This window comes from Apium graveolens, chromosome 3 (genome assembly GCF_009905375.1).
Source record: "Apium graveolens cultivar Ventura chromosome 3, ASM990537v1, whole genome shotgun sequence".
Lineage (NCBI taxonomy): Eukaryota > Viridiplantae > Streptophyta > Magnoliopsida > Apiales > Apiaceae > Apium > Apium graveolens.
Genome location: NC_133649.1, coordinates 157054032 through 157066324, shown reverse-complemented (window position 1 = coordinate 157066324; position 12293 = coordinate 157054032). Strand labels below are relative to the sequence as shown.

The window sequence follows — 12293 nt, the reverse complement described above, 5'->3', positions numbered from 1 at the left end:
AAAAATGGTGGAGCCGAGGGTACTCGAGCGACTTAAGTAAATCGTTAAGCGCGAAAGCGAACATTAGGACTCTAAATGGTTAAAGTCTAGTTTCTTAAGCGACCGGGGTCTAATTCCGACTTATGTTGTTGTTCATAGGTTATCAGACCCACTCTAAGCTTAAGTCTATCCGGGAGCACTCAGGCAAGTTTTCTACCCGTATAACTGTTGTTGTGATGTATATGTGTATATGCATGATCTTGTGATAAATGCATATTTGTTATTAGCAAATTCTTGCGATATATTGTAGCATGTGATATGGTATATATGCATGCCTGTTTCATATTCTTGAATTATGTATCTGTTGGTTAAAATGCTTATAGTTGCATAATACCTATGCTAGAGATAAGCGGTATTCGAGTTTACCCTTAGTATAGGGGATCAAAAGGTGAACATATTTCTAAACCGAGAGTCGATGTTCCCGAGTATATTATATATATTTTATATATATATGGTTATAGTTTTCAAAACTATTAATTGAATAATGTTTATTCGATAACTTTAACTTTATTTTATTTATTGAATATTATTTCGAATATTCATCCGAGGACTTATGACTCCTTTTATTATTTATTGAATATTATTTCGAATATTCATTCGAGGGCTTAAGACTCAGTTTATATTATTCAATGATTATTAATTGGATATTCATTGAGGATGTATGACTCCTTTATATTATTTAATGAATATTACTTGAATATTCATTCGAGGACTTATGACTCCTTTATATTATTTAATGAATATTACTTGAATATTCATCCAAGGGCTTATGACTCAGTTTATATTATTTAATGAATATTATTTGAATATTCATTAGAGGATCTATGACTTCGATTATTTGCTGAGATATATTCTTTATTTTATTAAAGAATAAGGTGTCGATAATCACACTTATCTTTGATTATTCAAATAAAGATAGTACTTTCGTATAAGCATATCTTTGGTTATTTAATACTCATTTCAAGTATAAGTTTTACAACTTATACCTCAATTATTTGTATAAAGATTATTCTTTATGGGAATATTATTTAAATAATAATATTCAGATATTTTCTAATATATTGAGACTGATTTACTTTATTAAATCAGCATTACTCCAAACACTCTTTAAAGTGTTTTCGAGTCTTTAAAATGATTTTTAAAAGTTAGAGCGGATCCCAAAACTCCTCTTTATATATTTAAGATCTTCCTTTTTAAAGGGGATTTAAATACTCGCTCAAAACCTGGGGGATCCGGCTCTATGGTGTATTTTATATTCGCAACAAAGTTGCAATTTTGGTAAATGAATTGATTACTTACCCAATGTTCGGGAAGTAAGTCCATCTATCGAGTCGGCATAAGCAACATGGGCTCAGTGGGCGTCCATGATAGTGTAAGTGGCTCAGTGGGAGTCCATCAAATGCATAAGTGGCTGAGTGGCAGTCCAGCATAAGGTCCTATTGCGGCCAGGGTGATGACCAGTGGGGAATTCGTCCATCTACTAGTAGAAAAGGTTACTTATTGGTATCTTTGCCTGATCAGCAAGATATCGGGTTTATGCCACAATTCTTTTTCCTTTCCAAAAATTCATTGGATGTTACAAACTCTGTTCATACCTTACATGACAGAGGTTTTCAGGAAATGTATGAAGAAGATGTATATGTGGATATATATATATATATATATTTCAGAACTTAATGAAGTATATCATAACTTCATTTCCTTCAAAATATTTCAAAGATTGAATCTATTCAAGTCTTATATTGTAGTCTCATCAGTGTGATGAACTTTTGAAACTAATTATAACTTGAACGGTGGTAGTTCAAGTAGTATTCGGAAAAGATATAAGTATATTGGAGTATCTTGTAACTTCATCTTTTAAACTTATACCTAGTAAATGATTATCTTATGCATGTCAAAGATTTTCAGAAAAATGTTGAGACAAGGTTAGATATATGAGATCACCTTGCAACGATAGTTTTATACAGTTATAAACTGGAACTCTGTGTATATTATGCATGGAAGAGGACTTCCAAGATTTTGAAAAGTATATATGTATATATACTGAATATTTTTGTGACTTCATCGCATTAAGATATCAAACTTGGTTCATTTCTTTTGACCAAGACTTTCATGAGTACTATGAGAAGGCTCATATACTGTAAATCATTATACATATTATTTTGGTGGGCTTGCTGCTCACCCTTGCTTTCTTCTTTCATCAACAACAACAGATAGAAAAGATGAACAGGACCAAGCTTCCAATTCGCGAGCGGATGGGAAACGTTCCGCAGTTTCCTATAGGCATTGATGTCGCTGTAGCTGAGGTAGGAACTACCAATATGCTAGGCTTCAACTTTTGATGTACCAGATTTATGTATATTTATGAATTGTAATAATGGAAAAGAAATGTAAATTTATTCAGAAACCCTTTTAAGGTGTATTGGCATATAATTGTGGAATAAAACGACTTGTGATTATTTTTGGATATTCATCTCTGAGACTATAACTTGTGGTGTGTGTGTTTATTGTGGGGTCACAGTACGGAGTAGTTGATTATTTATTAAGATTGGGTGTTATTAAGGGAAATGGAACTCGTGACAGCCCGCATCCCCGACCCCGGATTTGGGGGTATTACAGTATTTATTCTACATCTTGATAAGTCACTATCTAGTTCTCGATAAGAGTCAGGATAGTGATATCTCGACTTGTGTTTTCTAATTCACGTGACTTCTCGATAAACAAATATCAACCGTTTATTCTTACTTCTCGAAAAGTCACATCTCTAGCCTATAAATACCCAGACATATCAACATAACCCCTCTTTAAGCTTTCGAGATCTCAATTGACCTAGTTTCTGCAAATTTTCACCGCTCTCACTCATTTTAAATTTTTTCTCTCTCAAATCTTTTACTCACTCAAACTCAAACACTTTTAATGACTGCTAACAATGTTAGAGATGTTATCCCCAAGGATGGAACCAACTACCTAGCATTTGTGGATGCAAATCAAGCACCTGATAATTTCAAGTGTTTTATCAAATTTCTTTCTGAATCCTATCTTCCAGGAGCCTTGACTGCTAATTATGTGCTCTATTTGGATGTGCTCAATGAGTTTTAAAATTAAGCTGTTGTGAACATAATTGTTAATGAGAATCAAGCAGTCTCCATGGTGGTTAAATGCACAATTCAAGGTATTACTGTGGAGTTTGGTGCTGATAATATCAACCAGGCCTTGGGCATGCCTACAGACAACTTTGTGGAGGCTCCAACAACATAGGAGTGGGATGAGTTTATGGATTTCATAAACTACAGTGAGGAGATTGACATGGCCAGGCTGAACAGGAAGAATCTAAAGAGAGAATGGTCATTTATCTTTTACTCCATCATTAGAGCTTTCACATGCAGCAAGATTGGATATGACAACATCTCAACTGTGGTGTAGAAGCTGGTGCATTCCATAGCATACAACAGGTACCTTAATGTTGGTATGTTGATCCTGGAAGAAATCAGCACAAGGCTGACCATGCCTTTGGTAAGTAGAGGTAAAGAAATCTTATTTCCTAGATTTATAATGTCAACTTTAAATCATAAAGTAACCGACATTTATATGCTTGAAGGAATAGATAGAAATCAGATAGGCAATTGTAAACAGGTTTCCAAAAAATTATTTGGTTCACTAACTACAAAGAATCAGGTAAAGGTAGCTCTAAATATCACTGACTTCATGTTGGAGAGATTTAGAACCTACCCTTACCCTATTCCTGACATGAGGTCTAATGCAATTTCTAGTACAGCTATGGGCCCTGCACCTGTAAAAGTATAAAAACTAGATAGCACATAGGGGTCTTCCACAACTGAGACCCTTCCTTCTCAACCATTAGAAACTAGGAAGCCAACTGCTTCATCCTCTCAAAAGGACGAAGTTAGTAAAAAAGAAGAGAAAAAAACACCAATGGTAATTGTTACTGAGAGTAGTGAGGACCAAACATAAATAGAGTCAAACCTGGTCAGAATGCCAAAGAAGCAAAGAAAGGTTGAGTTGACCACTTAAATAGCCACCTATGCATCTTCTCAAAAAGATGCAGTTGTAACACATGGGTTACAACAGACTATAAGGGCACCTTCTCAACAAGTTGTCACTATTGATCAAATCATTCTTCTCAATACATCCTGTATAGAGACTCCACCACCTCTTGAGCACTCTCAAGAGGTTGAAAGAAGTCTTTTGGTTGGCACACACAATGAGAGCACATCAACTGAAACTCACACATCCATTCAGAAGGAGGTGCCAAAAATCAATTCTGAAATCTCTAATCTTATATCACAAATTTCTTCTTCATATAATGAAATGCTTGAATCCAACTCTCAAACCTTTCCAACATCATGTGACATAGTTCAAGAAACTGTGGTCACCACTCAGAAATAATATTTAGATGGTGAGAGGCTATATGCTAAGGTAGACCTTGATGACCGTTAGTGTGTGTGCCTTATAGAAAACACTATTATGTTTATGAGACATTTGGATTATTAATTATGATTCTATGGATTATTCTTCAAAAATTTAATATATCTTTATTTTTGCGATAAAATGTTAGATTAATAAATATCCTTGGTATATGATATGTAAATCTATATCTCTAAGTACGTGACTTAAAAATGAGATTATGAGAATAGTATTGATATTCCTAAAGGCCAGTCATATAACGACTCGTATATTCTCGCATTATTTAAATGTATAGTTATTACATAATTAAATGAATAAAATATGTATATGGGTTTTTTCAGCAGGTTATTGCTTTGTTATGATGTATATGTGATTACTAGTGTATGGGATTGAATTGCGTAGTTAATTATAGGGTTGTATTGTTTTGTTTCACTTTTAAAAGTGATTCTATTGCAGTTTTATTTTTCATAAATATCTGGGTTATCCCTAAAACTGTTTTTATGACTTTATAATTTTAATAATAATTTTTAGGATTTATAAAATTTAGAAATCAATATTTCATTAATTATTTAACCCTGAATGATTTTCTGATTGTATTTTATTGTAAATTCGATATTAAAATCAGAAATGTTTCAAAAATTACGAAATTCATATTTTTTAAAGTTTGGAATATTTCAAGAATTTTAAAATTACTTTGGAGATTTTTGGGATTAAATTCACTCGCGCGATGTTTCTTTTAATCGTTAAATGCGGGTACGAGTTGCGTTTCAAAAATGCTTTAAAAATTATGAAAATTTTATTTTATTAGTTTCGGGATTTTTTAGAAAATTTTAAGACTATTTTGATAATTTTCCAAATTTATTTTGTGTGCAACTTGGTTCGATAAATTGCGAAACGCGAGTTAGAACCGGGATGCTATAAGAATATCATTGTGCAACGTGTTCATTTCTCAGACCTTCACTGCCACGTGTCGAGTTATTGTTTGTTAAAAAAAGAAATATAAATAAAAACACACGCACATATGCATACCCACCCTCCCCTGTTGATTTCTTGACACTCTTGCTGGAATCTCTCTCTCATATCTCAGTAATCCCTCTCGTTTCCACCTTTCGCTGTTTCCGGTGGTTTCTGTTGCCGTTGCTTGGTAGTTGCCACCGCCGGTATTTGTTTCACTCCGATCTGCTGCTCGGTAACAGCCTCGAATTGATTCCAGTTTGGTTATGTATGTATATATACATAAATATATGCCTCTGTGTGTGTGCAACTTAGTTATCCTCTTCTGTGCCGCCTGAGTTTCTCCATTCCTATTGTGTTTTTCGGCCACTGCCGATTTGCTCTTCCCGGCCAACCGTGCGTGTATGCGCGTAATATTGGCTTATACATTTCTGTTTTCCGCAAATTATTTTGTGATGATAAATTTCGGTGATAATTATTTTGAAATTATTCAAATTAATTTATAAAAATTCGAGTAAATTCCTTGCGGTTCTCTCAGTTGTTTGATTAATTTCCGTTAAATAAATTTAGTTGCGTGCAGGAATTTTAATTATCGGTAAAATCCGTGATTGGAAACCTGAATAGGGTACCTCCGGATTTTTACCGCCGTTGACGATGAACTTCGATGAGTCAACGGTGGACTGTGATGATTGTTATCCCAGTCCTAATTTTTTAAAATAAATAATTAAATTCACATATTATTATTCGAAACGAAAAAGAGTTAATTGTTTTAAAAATTATTTTGGAGGTTGGGCTATGAAATTGGTTTGGTTGTGATTGATTGGATGATTGACGTCAAATTATTTCGACGGTTAGTCCGATAAACAAATGAGACACTGCCCGATTTTTCGGGAGATCAATTCCAAAAATTCAGGAACGTATCATGTAAGTTATCGGGAATATCGGTCGAGCGTATATACTTATATAACTATACATATTTCGCGAGATCTACTTGCATGTCCTGATCAACTATTTTGTATAGTAACTGACAACTCTGTTTTCTGAAGCGATGAGTATATGTATTTTTCAAAAATGATTACAGAACCGGTTTTTGGGCACGTGAACCCTGGTTGTTATGTGTATTATAATAGTATGTATAATTACGAGTCAGGTTGTGATATCGTACGGGTAGATTGTTTGCGAGGATATGTCAAGCATAATCGAATGTCTAAATTAGGGTATTTCGACTCTATAAGTTATAGTCGGAAGGCCCGAGAGTTGACATTGGACTAAAGATAATCTATCGATCACTCGACAAGCGCAGCGAGGTTCCAAGCGAAGGACATGCGCGTTAAAGTCAGATCCAGGATAGTCTGCTAATTAGGTGATAAGCCGAATGTCCGAGTCGATCCAATATCAGTCAGTGATAGTTGTAAAGCTCTGCAAGGCAAGTACCCTTAACCATACTTTTATGGTTCAGTATATATGAATGAACTGTTATTTTATTCTCGTACAGGAACAGAAACGTTTTAAGTTACGTATCCCCTGTATATGAAAAATGTTGTTTAAAATATGTTTTGGGGAGAAGTAACCTTTGAAAATACCTATCTCTAAAATATGATTGAAATGGAAAAGAAGTTTTGAACAGTGTGTTGTGACAGAATTATTTTTAACAAGAGATAGCTAAAAATGATTTTGAAAACTGGATGAGACGAATAAAATATTGGATAACGTTGCGTAAGTGGCTAATTCGGTTGCACACCCTATCTTCACCGATTAGTCCAGCATAGTTAATTAGAGACCTAGCTAGTCTCTGCGGATCCGGTTAATTTGTGTGAAAGTCCGATCAGCTTTCCTAGACAATTTATGTGATAGCCCAACCACCTATCCTAGATAACTTGTGTGGAGGCCTGATCAGCTATAACGATTCGTAAATTTCTGTATTATTTAAATGTGTAATTATTGAATAATTAAATAAATAAAATATATGTGTGGGTTTTGTCAGCTGGATATTACTTTGTGCTGAGTCATAAGTGATTTTTGGTATTTGAGATTCATTTGAGTGATCATTTGTGAACTATGTTGTTTTATTCTTATATTTAAAGGTAATTTTAATATATATTTATTTCCATAAATACTTGGATTATCTCTCAAATCATTTTTATTACTTTATAATTTTATTTATTATTTTTAGGAGTTTATAAAATTTAGAAATCAATATTTCATTGATTATTTAACTTTAAATGAATTTCTGATTGCATTTAATTGAAAAATCAGTATTTAATTCTAGAATTCTTCAAAAATTACAAAATTCATATTTTATAAAGTTTGGAATATTTTGAGAATTGTAAAATAATTTTGGAAATTTTTGGGATTAAATTAATCCGCCCATTATTTTGTTTAATCGTCAAAATACGGGTCCGATTTGTATTTCAAAAATGATTTAGAAATTTCGAAAATTTTATTTTATTAACCTCTAATTATTTCGAGACCTTTAAAACTATTTTTGTGAATTCTCGGGTTATTTTACTCGTTAAATACTCGTTGAATCGATAAATTGCGATACCAAAAAAATCCAGTTTTTCGGGATAGTAATCAGATAAAAGTTATTCTCTTATCATTTTATTTTTCTTTCTCTGTTTTTCTCCAACAACCGCCTGTCTCCCTCTCTTCGGGACCTCATCCTCTCTTCAATTCTTTTTCTCTCGAATCTCTCTTCTCCTCCTCTAACCTCTTTTGTTCTAGTTCTTTTCGATTTCTTCTACTCCCATCCGAACCCCTGTTCTTGGTAAGTGCTGCCTTCATTTCTGTTCAGGCCGCCCCATTGCCGCCGGTTCTCCGGCGAAGTAACGGCGGTGGCGCGTGTTTCATGCCTCGCGTGTGTTTAGTCTGTATATATATGTGTTCCTGTGCAGCCGTATATGTATATATATTTGTGTTTATGTTGGGTCTGTACTCTTGTTTTCTACTTTATAATCGCCGCCCCTCATCGTTTTCCGGTGAGGACGGAGGCTCGTGGTCGCTAATCCCCCGTGAGTTGTTGCCCTGTGATGTTGCCTGTTGTTGCTGTTAATTCATATCGAATTGTTGGTCTTAAAAATTTTATTGATTTTAATTATTTTATTTTCAGCAAGAAAATATTTCAGTTCTTCTAGGTTCCGGTCGAAATCCCTAGCATCCCGGTTAGTGCAAAGCTAGCCGGTGATAGTTGTTAAAGCGTATCAAGGCAAATACCCCTGATCATATTCTTATGGTTCAGTAATATATGAATAATTATTGATTTAAATTACGTAATGGAACCGAACGTTTTAAGTTACGTATCCCCTATGTTCAAATTGTTTTGTTAACTTGTGTTTTGGGGGAAAAGTAAATTCTGAAAGTACCTATCTCTAACCTTTGAATAAAATGAAAATGTTTTGGAAAGTGTGCTGTGATAGAATTGTTTTGAAAAGAGATATGTAAGTGATTTGGAAAACTGGATAAATTGATCAGATAATTGGATGAGCGTGCGCAAGGGCCCGTAACGGCCAGGAAGATAACATAAGAAGCGAAGTGGTTGCGCACCCTATTATAACCACCAGCCCAGCGTGACAGGGACATAGCTAGTCTCTGAGTTCCGGAACAAGTTTCATAGGATGGACAAGATAGAGTTGTCCTATGGAGATAGCCTGATCAGCTATCTCACCAAGGATCATCCAATGTTTTTATATCTGAGCGAGATTTTTTTTTATGGTTCCCGTAACGGAACAAACGGTCTGGGTCCTTGTAACGGGACAAATGGTTTTATGGTTCTTGTAATGGAACGGAAGATTTGGAAATGAAAGTAGCAGGCTAAAATTGAACTCTAGTATTTACACAACACAATTAATGAGATGTTTTATAGAGCATGCTAGCTATTGATATCCAGTTTTTATCAGTTTTCATCGGTTTTCATCTGTTTTCACCTGTTTTACTTATTTTCTATAAATGAGATTGATTTCTGTTCCTACAATTGTTTATCATAAACTGTTTTGATTACTACTCATATAGTGGTACTGCTGAGCGATTGATCGCTCACTCTTGTAAATATTTTGTATATTTTCAGTTCCAGTAAGGGCCAGTTTCCAGTTTCCAGTTTCTCTTGTGTTGAGCTCCTCTGCGTGTGTTGTGTCAGACCAGGTGTGGTCTGTGAGTTGCTGTAGAAAGTTAGAAATGTCTGGTTGTTTTAAATAAGTTGGTTTGTAATAAGTGTGTAACCTAAATTATACTTGAACCTGGAAAAGATCTTGAGAAGGGGTTGTTTATATTTAAATAAAAGTGAGTGGATTGCGTTATAATTGTAATTTGATATTATTAGTAACGTCAACTCCTGACCCCGGGGTTGAGGCCATCACAGGTTGGTATCAGAGCTACAGGTTTACGTCCCTGATTTAGGTTAGGAATAGAGTTAGGAAAGGTAGAATTGGTGTACAGGGTGTGAATCAGCAACTCACATCTAGAGAAGTAAGTTTAAGAGTCTAGTCGAGGGTTCGAAGCTATAACCCTATCATATTTTGATGATCCTGGAACTGCCCTAATCTTTAGTGTGTCTCCCTGGTATAGGTGCCATTGGTAATGGCCGATAGAGATTCCTAGACATCCCTTCCGCAAGAACGAGTCTGATCGTGTAAATTCAGTTAGTAGGTTTTGATATTAGTTAGCGGTTGTTATAAGTATTGGCGTATGTTGTTAATGTCACGCTGTTATTATTGTTGTTACTTTTATTGTTGCATTTGTTGCTAATTTTGTTAAATCTAGCCACTCATTACAGTCGAAACCCAACTAAATGAGGGTGAGAATATTTTATTGCGGCATCATTCTCTTGGCACATGGAAATGTTGCTACCCCGGGGCAAATTTTTTAAACTAAAACCATTTGTTATGTTTCAGGAGAATGCCGCCCAAGAAGAATATCCCGTCCAATTCCTCTAGTAGAGCTTCCGAAGGGGGCCCAGTTATGGGTGAGTTGCTAGATTTTCTGCGCCAACAGTTTAATCAAATGGCTCAGCAGCAAGAACAATTTCAGCAGCAGCAACAACTTCTGCAACAACTACAACAATTCATACAGCAGCAGCAACAGCAAATTCAACAGTAACAACTGCAGCTTCAGCAACAACCTCAGCAAAGAGAAGTAAATCAAACTGTTAGTTTTAAATCTTTCCAGTTGGTATAACCCCTAGAGTTTAGGGGCGAGGTGGACCCAGTTGCTTCCAAAACTTGGCTAAAGGAAAAGGTGAAAGCTTTCACCCTCACACAAGTAAGTGATAATCTCATATCAGACTGTGCAAGGTATTTTCTGAAGGGTGAAGTGAATTATTGATGGGAATCCACTCGTGCCTTGGAAGGAGAAGGTCTTGTTTCTTGGACCAGGTTTACAGAATTGTTTTTAGAAAAGTATTTTATGGCTTGTTTGCAAAACCAGTTGGAGGTTGAGTTTCTGGAATTAAAGCAGGATGAAAAGAGTGTGGCCGAGTATGAGGCCAAGTTTACGGAATTGGCCCGGTTGGTACCCCTGTATGTGAGTACTGAAGCTCAGAAAGAGAAAAGGTTCCAGCAGGGGTTGAAGCTAGAAATCCGTAGTGGGGTTGTAGCCTTGCAGCTCAAGACATATCCCTCTGTAGTTCAGGCCGCCCTAGTAATCGAAAGTGATCAGAAGTTGGCTGCTAGAGAAAAGGGTGATAAAAAGAGAAAGTCTGAACGTATTACTGGTGAGACAAATCCAGGAGGATCCAGTCAGAGGTTTCAGAAGCGATTTGGCCAAAATAGGAACAAAAAATTCAGAAGACAGAATTTTCCTCAGGTTAGGCCCACTACCACCTCAGTTATCTCCACTCCAGCTCAGTCAGCGAACTCAGTGATGGATTGTAAGGTATGTGGGAAAAGACATAGTGGCTCATGCAAAAGGGATGTTTAATGTTTCAAATGTTATCAAAAGGGCCATTATGCATATGAATGCAATTCAGAGAAACCCCCAGTTACCTGCTACAACTGTGGAAAGGTGGGGCATCTTACTCGGAATTGTAAGACAACTACTCAAGGTACTGCGTCTCAAGGACCGGCATCCAACACAGCTAAAGCCAAAACCTTCCAGATGACAAAAAGGCCCAATGCTCAGGACTCGGACGTAGTGGTAGGTACGCTCTCTCTCAACTCCATACCTGTTAAAGTTTAATTTGATTTAGGAGCATCTAAATATTTTATATCAAAGGATTATGTGGTTAAAATGGACTTAATATTAGAAGATTTAGCTGAACCTTTGACTATAGAAGTAGCCAATCATGATAGAGTTTCAGTGAGTCAGTTCTACCCTAGATATCAATTGGAAATCCACGGGCATTCCTTTTCAGCTGACCTAATACCCTTCGATCTAGGAGAGTTCGACGTGATTTTAGAAATGGATTGGTTGTCCCAGTATAAGGAAAATATTAAACGTAAGAAAAAAAATATTGTGGTGTCTACCAGGGATATTGTTATGGTAAATTATCAAGGACAAAGGCAGGAAATGAAACTCCTCTCGATACTACAGGCAAAGAAATTGTTAAGGCAAGGATGCGAGGATTACTTAGCACATGTAGTGGACACTGAGAAAGAAGTACCTAATCTTGTTATTCCCCTAACAATATAGCAAGAATTACAGAAGGGGGGTTGAATGGAATTCTTGAATCTTTTTCTTAAAATAAAAATGTTCAAACTCGAATATAAATATAAGTGTGTTGATTAGCACAATGCGGAATACAAACTTAAGTGAATCAAAACACAAGTAATTAAAAACAAGAGTCTTCAAAACTTTCTAGTGGATTTAAACAATTCCACCAGAGATATATATTATATCGAGAGAACTCTGTGTGCAAGAATGCTCACAGCCGCTTACAAATATGA

At 35.5% G+C, this 12293-nt stretch overlaps 1 protein-coding gene across 1 annotated transcript; it reads left to right on the top strand.

Annotated features, from left to right (window-relative positions):
- The first annotated feature begins 10815 nt into the window (after positions 1-10815).
- On the top strand, positions 10816-12039 carry LOC141714666 (uncharacterized). Its single transcript, XM_074518171.1, has 3 exons — positions 10816-11283; positions 11350-11544; positions 11623-12039. The coding sequence occupies exons 1-3, from the start codon at positions 10816-10818 to the stop codon at positions 12037-12039; spliced, it is 1080 nt and encodes a 359-aa protein (XP_074374272.1).
- The last annotated feature ends 254 nt before the right edge of the window (positions 12040-12293 follow it).

Excerpts from the sequence above, each read along its gene's own strand:
- LOC141714666 (XM_074518171.1), top strand. The coding sequence starts at position 10,816 with ATGGCTTGTTTGCAAAACCAGTTGGAGGTTGAGTTTCTGGAATTAAAG. Across the intron at positions 11,284-11,349 it reads ACTCAGTGATGGATTGTAAG|GGCCATTATGCATATGAATG; the intron begins GTATGTGGGAAA and ends TGTTATCAAAAG. Across the intron at positions 11,545-11,622 it reads CTCAGGACTCGGACGTAGTG|GATTATGTGGTTAAAATGGA; the intron begins GTAGGTACGCTC and ends TTTATATCAAAG.